The sequence below is a fragment of the Poeciliopsis prolifica genome, unplaced genomic scaffold, assembly GCF_027474105.1.
Source record: "Poeciliopsis prolifica strain line A6 unplaced genomic scaffold, Auburn_PproV2 SCAFFOLD019, whole genome shotgun sequence".
NCBI lineage: Eukaryota > Metazoa > Chordata > Actinopteri > Cyprinodontiformes > Poeciliidae > Poeciliopsis > Poeciliopsis prolifica.
In genome coordinates, this window is record NW_026562394.1 from 5635195 (window position 1) to 5643279 (window position 8085).

An 8085-nucleotide genomic window follows, 5' to 3' on the forward strand; every position below is an offset into this window, starting at 1 on the left:
CCTGCAAAAAAAATAAAAAATAAAATAATAATAAAAAACCCTTAGATAAAGGAGAAAAAGCTGCTGTTCTGGACTGGTGACATGCCCAATATGTACTTTGCAGATGGAAAACCTGCATTGTCCTGCAGATTGGTACAAACTCCCACATATGACCATGGATCCATGTTTGATGGCTGGATGGACCTGCACACCCTGGAAATAATACTATGCTTACCTCACTTTCTCCTTTGCGTTGACATCAGGACTCAGAGATTTTTGATTGAAGATGATCGGCATCACCCAACACAACTTGGTAGTATTAGCCCTACCATGCCTTTTCTCCAAATTTATTAGACTATTAACCCCTCTTCCGATGACCACACAGACTTAGTTCTAAGCTCTGGCTGGGCAGTATAAGAATTGTTCATTTGCTTTTGCTTCGACTCACATTTAGTTTGAAAAATAAGATTCCTGTTAATACTCAGCTATTTGGGACACTAAATGTACAGGTCTAACATTAATGTTTGGACCTAACTCAGTGGTATTCATAGGCAATTATAAATAACTCAGTTTAGTGAGTGGTAAACTAAACTAAAACGAGTTTAGTTTAAAAATCCTCACATAATCAAATTGAATGAATAAAATGACATAATTGTCACTTTTCTTTTTATTTTTTATTTTCCTGGAAACGCATCCCTTCGGCTGCCATTGTTTGCTCTCGCTGTATCCTGTTTGCAATCCAGGTGGCAGGAAGAAGCTGCTGGGTTTCAGCCTGCTACTTGTAAAATATGAATTAATAATTTAGCTTGTGTCAGTATCTGAGACAGAATAAAACTGTCACATTGTGACTTTTCTTCACCTTTGCCGGGATAGATAGAGGCCCGCGTTTCCCCGGTTCCATGCACTTGTGATTCCCGTGACTCTTCAGATGGGTTTTAAATCTTCAATTCATCCTCTGTGTGTTCTGTAAGCACCAACAAGCTGTTTGCAAACATGTACTCATGCAACAATCCGTCACAACATTTGAGCCACTTAATAGCGAAGTGATTAACATTGACTATTTCATTACAGTGGCAGCCGCCCAGGGATGGATGGGACGCACTGGGACGTGTGCAAACTCACAAGTGGGTAAGTGGAAGCAAAACCGAGCAAGCACAAAGATCTGAGTGACAATAAAAAGTTAGAACTGTTTGAACCCTAAAGTTTTACTGTAAATTTATACTGAACAGCTGTGTAGGACGGCTTAAGTTTTATAAAGTGCCAAACACTGGCAGCATGCAGATTGTGGCTTGTGTCTTGTCTTGTTTGATTCTGAAGTCCCTGTTATGCTTGGAAGACAAACTTAATTCATGAAGCTTGTGTTGATATTTCGTTGTGCTTTGTGACGTGCGCAGTAAGCAGATGTCCAGTTAAAGGGAGAAAAGGAGCGCCCAGCCTTATCACTACGGACACTGTAGTGATAAGGCTGAAATTTCCTTCAGAGTGAAGGAAATTTCAGATTAGGTCTTAGTCTAATTAAGGCAGTCAGCCCAAGAATTTGACTTAAAATGCCTCTTTTACGGAAGAGGATTAGGGCCACTGGAGAAAAAGTAAACAAATAAATCAAAGATTCTGACGTTAATCTCAGAATTCTAAGATCAAAGTCAGAATTCTGACTTTTTTCCTCAGAATTCGTCAGAACTGCTTATTTTATTACTTTTTTTTAGTATCCCTAATCCTCTTCCGTATCTTCCGTACTCCTTAATGCCACCACTCAGACGAAAATGGAGAGACCGGGACAACCACGTAGGCTGTCCTTACTGAAAAACTGTACGGAAGTCTTCTAATGAAATAGACAGATTAATTACCCAAATTAACTTAAAGGATTAGGCCTAACATCCAGAGGCATTCTGATCCGGGCTGGGAAGCGGAATCTTCCTCCCAAATCCAATTAAAACTCTTGGAACAGGACTGCATGTCGACAACTTAATCTAATCGATCCAAATGATCATCAGGTCTGTTACTGGCTTCTCAATTCTGTAGTGTATTACATGAATGCATCTGAAACAATTAAGTTGATATATTAAATATTTTAAAATCTTTGTAATCACGTCATCATGTAAAACTTTAAAGCAGCTATTTAAATCTTAATGCATCATATTGACTTGGAATTGAGTGGATGCAGATATCCTCATGAAATAAAAAAATAAAAAAAACAAAACCGTTGTTTTTCCAATGGTTATTTATTTTAGTTGCTATTCGTGTGCAACTTGCCAATCCTGAAAGTGTGCTGCAGTTCATCAGCAAACCCCATAACAATTGGGGAAACAGTTTTTTGCGTGGCCTTTGCTTGGTGGTAACTGTCGTGTCCAGATGACAAACTCCAGCCTTTGTTTCCATATTTGGACAGCACAGGCTGGGACGGTGACCTTCCAGGCAAGATGGTTGTTAGGAAATTTTGGCATGAACTGAAAGATGGTGGGATCTGATATGGACTTAATCTCAACCAAGGCTGACGGTTTCGGTGATGATGGATTCCAGAAAGTGACGGCGTGGCAGAGCTGGTTGGGAGAGCCGAAACACTCGCTCCTAGTGGTACCACACAGTGGTATGGATATGATGGCATTCCATCAACAGATGACAGAGTGACTCCCTGTTTGGAAAAATAATTAATTAATAGAACTGCGTCATAACCTCAGAATGGTGCTGCGACTCAGTAAAAATCGTTCTTCAGATTACAGACTTGTGCTTTGCTTGCACCTTACATTGACATAAATACCAAATCAAAAATAGACCACAAGCTATCAAGGATTAAAGAATAGTTTAACATTTTGAGTTCTGTTAAACATTTTGAATCAGTAGACAACCTCTCTTGGCATTATTTACCCAAATGAGTTTGTCTCAAAGGATGAAGCTAATGGCTATTCTGAGAGGGAGCAGGACCAGTTTTCCATTAGCTGTTCACTCACTCAAGATGTTTTTTTTTTTTTTTAACATATTTTGGAATCCTTGATTCAAATAGGAAGATAACTAGTAGCACAATACATCCTTCCTCAATTCCTTGTCCTAATAATTGTAAACTAAAGTTGAACAACCGTCAACTGTGAGAATGGTTTAGGCTAGAGGTTCATAAAGTTGTGTCTGCATTCACCACTAAAATGTTTCTAAGAGTTAAAACGTTTTCAGCACAGTAGATGTCCACTTCAACCTTGGTCTCTCTCGTACTAGTTGTTAACTTTATCTACTGAGACCAACGAATCTGAATCTAAACTAAACAAAGGTCACAAGATTATTACCTCCTACATGTCAGACATTTCTGGCTTGTACCCTTTTGACATTTTGAAGTGCTCCTTCAACGTCTTTCATTTAAATCTGTCTGAACACAATGATGATGGTCTTGAATACATCTCAAGGATGTGATAAAAGTACAAAGTTGTCTTATCTATCTTCCTGGAAAAGTGAAGAGTTAGCCAGGGATAGCTATAGAAAATATAGTATATGAGCATCTAATAACTTAAAAGATCTAACTACCTCAGAGAAACATTAGAAACAGTTACGTCTGGTTAATCATATTTTCGCTCTTTACAAATCAACTTATCACCCTCCATGACATAACCCAGACTTTAGGTGTTCTGGTTTTCACTTTCTATGAAATGTCACTTATGTTCTATGAAAGAATCCATGGCATAATCTGTTTTTTTGTTATATTTGAGATGCTTATGACTAAAACTCAATGAGTCTGATAGACGATACTTTAACATAGATATAAAACTGGGGAACCTTTTTGTTGGAGATTAAAAAACCCACTAAATTCAAACTTATGTAGTTGCATTTAGAGGTGCTAAAGGGAAAGTCTAAAGAAAATGATTCCACAAGATAATGCTTTCTACTTTTATCAGCCTAAGAATTATTTTACAATATATTAGATATCTGGGAATAAATCGTGTGCAATGACAGAATTGAGTGCATTTCTGAAAGCCTACCTGAGATCCCAATGTGTGTTGTGAGAAGGGAAATGAAGCCTGGATGCTTTGACTTGAGAGTTCTTCTTGTTCAAAGTTGTTAATTCCAGTCAAGGGTGTAAATCCAGGTCCCACACACAAAGACGAAAACGCCTTTCCCATCGGTGGCAGCTGTCTTTTTTCTTGAAAAGATTCTTGTAGAGTGACAAGTGGTTGATTATAGCCACTCGAGAAATCTAAAGCCGGACCGTGACAATTACTGAAGCAGGTTAGGCTTTGTGATCGAGACATTGCAGGTAGCCCTCTATCTTTGATTACACTCCTTTGGTGACCGACTTTCATAACGTATCGGTTGTCATCATGTGCTCTTTGCATAATTATCTCCCGTGAGCCATCCTTTTTGTTGTTGCTTTGCCTAAAATCAGGCATGTTTTGCGGAGCGTCCTCATCCATCGGGTTCATAGTTAATGTTGGTGCAGTGTTGGGAAGGCCGACTTCCAAGACGTCGTCATCTTCAGGGTAAATATCTGAATCGCTTTCAATTTCTTTTGCATCTGTAAGGAAGCACATAAAAAAGCTTTAGACGAGGACATTTTTTGGTAATGTGTGTCATTGTGTGATAGGGTAAGCAAGCTGAAACTTTTTGAGCTTTTATTAGATCCAAAGGTGTGGCCAAGACACTGGAATCAGAAGATTTAATAAATTCAAATATTGGGGTGACATGAAAAAAAAATGTTTTGAGTTTTTGGTGAATTTCTGTAACAGAATGGAGTTAAAATATTGAAAAGCTGAATGCTGAAACTTCTAGTTTCTTTCCAAACAAATTTAATATGGATGCTCTTTGTGCTCACTGTGCATTTACAGCATATTTGCTAAAAGAGAAAGAATATATTTGCTATTAAAGCCTATTCTAAAGTTTAAATTGACTAGTTCAACCCAGGCATGGCATTTGCAGGTTTTTACTCGATTGTATACTTTTCCAAATCTTTCTTTTTGTTAATTTCAACTGGTTTTTTAATCATCATTTTGATTTTTTTTTTTTTTTTTTTTCACCTTTAAAATCAAAACACGCAAGCAGTAAAAAACACAATAAATAAATATTTTCTACATACAAGCCACCTAAATGTCCATTCATAGTGACCTGGTTTCTTGTTTTTCTTACCTTCCTAAAAATGGTTATAAAACCATGGACTTTGAGTTCTCCTGTATTTTTATTTTCTGGATTTGTGCTCATTGACAATCTAATATAAACACCATTTTTGGGGATTTTGCCATCCAAAGGGGAGCAGTGGATGAGCAACCAAATGTTGCTTTTCATAAGCTCCTGCTGGCTTTTGAGTCCATCACAACAACTAGCTAGTTAGCAGGATAGTTCTTAAAAAAAAGCTTGTCTACTTAAAACCACGCAGTCACTCTGTAAGTTAACACACCTTGGCAGGTTGGTGTGGACATCAGAGGGCTGCTGACCAGTTCCAGAGGAGAATAAAATGGCTCGCTCGCACTGAGTTGTCCAGATGAGTCATCAGAATCGTCACCGTCCTGGTCTGATTTACTAAGCTGTTTCCCCCTGTAAATATAAGAACCAAAACTCCATGTGTTAAAATGTGGAAAAACTGTTGTACCAAGTTCACAAAACAAAATGTTAGGATACCTACCTTTTCTCCCGTCTTCCATTTCCAGTATTTCTGAACCCTTTTGCAAAGGGATTGTTGTCAATTTTCAGCTGCGTTATCTGTATGGTGAAGGAAAACAATATGTAACTTATTCCTTAAATAAGCACAAGTGACATTTCTATATCCAAAATTAAGAGTTACCTTTTCATTCTGATAGGCTGTAACAGCAATAAACTCAGTCTCCGGGAAAACATAGGTTCTGAAGGTGCTGTATGGGAGCTTCATAATGTCATTGGCTCTTACAATGTGAAACCTCGGTTGATACTTATGCATGGAATTTAGGATTGTCTGGAAAATCAACAACGGTCATAAGCAAAATTACCAGTACCTACAATTTCTTAAACTTTGGAACTGAATACTACTTACAAATCCATGCCTATCCGACATGTTGTTGGTGAGTTTGAGCTTATGAAAAGCAACAGGCTTGCTCATCCACTGCTCCCCTTTGGACGGACTGTCGGGGTGGATGTACATCCGCTTTGGCATCTCCGGGTCGGCTTTTCCAACAACTGCCCAGTGGGAGTTGTGAAACTTGTAACGGCAGTCGTCAACAGCAACAATATCCATCAGCAGGATGTACTTTGCGCTTTCGTTCAGCCCATCCACACACACCTTGAAGGGTGGAAACATCCTCCTGTGGTTGACAATTGAGTGTGGAAAATGATGCAAGAATTAAAATAGTGGGCAGGTCTTGAAAGCATATTTTATCAATGAGCTAACTGTTACATGCTAATAATATTAGCTAATACATTTGCATACTTAAATTATAAATCTATAGCCTACCAATTTCAAAATATAAAGTCGCACAATTTCAAAATTGTAAGTACTGTTACAGTTTTGAAAGACGATTAAAGTAAATTCAAGCTTGAAATCAAGCTTGTTCCCAGTTTTAGCTATGTTAGCAAAAGTGCTAACATATATCATAGTTTAGCTTGGTAGTGAGTTGGACTTCCTGTCCCCAATACCATTTTTGTCACTTCATAATACATATTAGCTGCAGTTATAATGGCGAAGTTGAAACTACACCTCTTTTGAATGGACTTAAAAAATGAATTACTCTTTCAGTAATATTTTACGCCTAAACTAGTTTAGCAACTGTGCAAATGCTAACGTGGAGCTAGCAACCCGGGCTTTTTAACCCAGAAGCAGTTATTACGATTGAAACATCTCTGCGCGGTTATAAGGGAATAACTTTGAATTTAGTATTCTTAGAAGGAAATTAAAAAGTTCGTCACTATTTTAGTTTTGCCCAATGACGACTTATCTACACGGTGTAATACAAAAGCTGTACATTGTGTACATCGCCACCTTGTTAGAACAGATTCTAAATGCTGTTTTTATCGGCAACATTTTATACTTTGACAGTTAGCTTAGCTACACCACAGAGGTACAATTGGGTGACAAACATTTCGTACGTTTCCCTGCCAAGGTTTTGGTAACCTCAAAGTCATTCATTTTGCCAGAACTTAATTTCCACATTAAAATGACCCCTGTTTTTTTCCCAGCGTGTCAGATTTTACTTGCCTCCCAGACTTCGTGATAACCATCTCGGTCCCCATCTTGTGAAATTCACTCCACAAATCCTTTGACTCCAGCGTGACTCTCGGATCGTCATCCAGCCATGGTTCGGGCTGTTCGTGGCGCTTCGCGGTGCGCGGCTGTGCTGCTGGCCGGCCCCGGAGCCGTGCGCCCGCGGCTACGGAGGGGATGAGCGAGGACTCTGCGACGGGAATGAAGGGAGAAAATGCGTCTGCTCCGTCGACTTGGAAGGCGTGGTAAGCCATGGGAATCGAAGCAGAAGACACTCAGTGAGTGCGATTGAAACAGCAACTGTTGAAGGGGTGCGTCGACTTCTTTGTATGCATTTACAGATGAATCGATCCATTAGAAAACGTCTCAGAGAAGGGCGCATATGAGGACCATGCGTAAAGCCGGTGAAAAAACAAACAAACAAATAAACCGAACTAACTCTTCCCAGAGACGTGGACTTTCGCGTATCTGCAGTGTCTTGTAAGTCTTCGCTGGATAAATCCAAACTCTGAGGACAGCGCGTCACAGTCTTTAGACAAACTGAGGAGAGGTGGGGGCGGTGTTAAGCCCTCTGGCTCATGATGGAAAGACAAGAAACGGCAGGTAAATGACCCGCGGCTGATTTCAAACGACAGGTCGGCTGCGAACGTTTCGGGTCTAAGTACCCGCTCCTTGAAGTGAACGAAAGGACCACACAAGTGGTGATGGAGGAGACTCCAGCCAGGGTCCGCTTGGAAGTGGTCCCTGAAGGAGCCGCGTAATTTGCTTCCCCTTCTTATTAAAATTCCTCGAGCCAAATTGACATATTTAGGGATTTAAAAAAAACATATTTGGAGGAGCAAAAAAAAAAAAAAAAAGTGTTATTTAAGCTTCATCTTGTGAGTCTTTTAGAACACCTGATGTCAAAACAAGTGACTCCTGTATTCTCAACACTTTTTTTTTTCTTGTCCCTTGCCAATGTC

At 39.3% G+C, this 8085-nt stretch overlaps 1 protein-coding gene across 1 annotated transcript; it reads right to left on the reverse strand.

Moving 5' to 3' along the window:
- Positions 1-2200: 2200 nt before the first annotated feature.
- LOC129368411 (T-box transcription factor TBX2-B-like) lies at positions 2201-7697 on the reverse strand. Its single transcript, XM_055043351.1, has 7 exons — positions 7118-7697; positions 5960-6227; positions 5735-5881; positions 5576-5652; positions 5351-5487; positions 3942-4474; positions 2201-2611 (listed from the first exon to the last, which is right to left on the reverse strand). The coding sequence occupies exons 1-7, from the start codon at positions 7375-7377 to the stop codon at positions 2207-2209; spliced, it is 1827 nt and encodes a 608-aa protein (XP_054899326.1). The 5' UTR covers positions 7378-7697; the 3' UTR covers positions 2201-2206.
- Between the last annotated feature and the right edge of the window lie 388 nt (positions 7698-8085).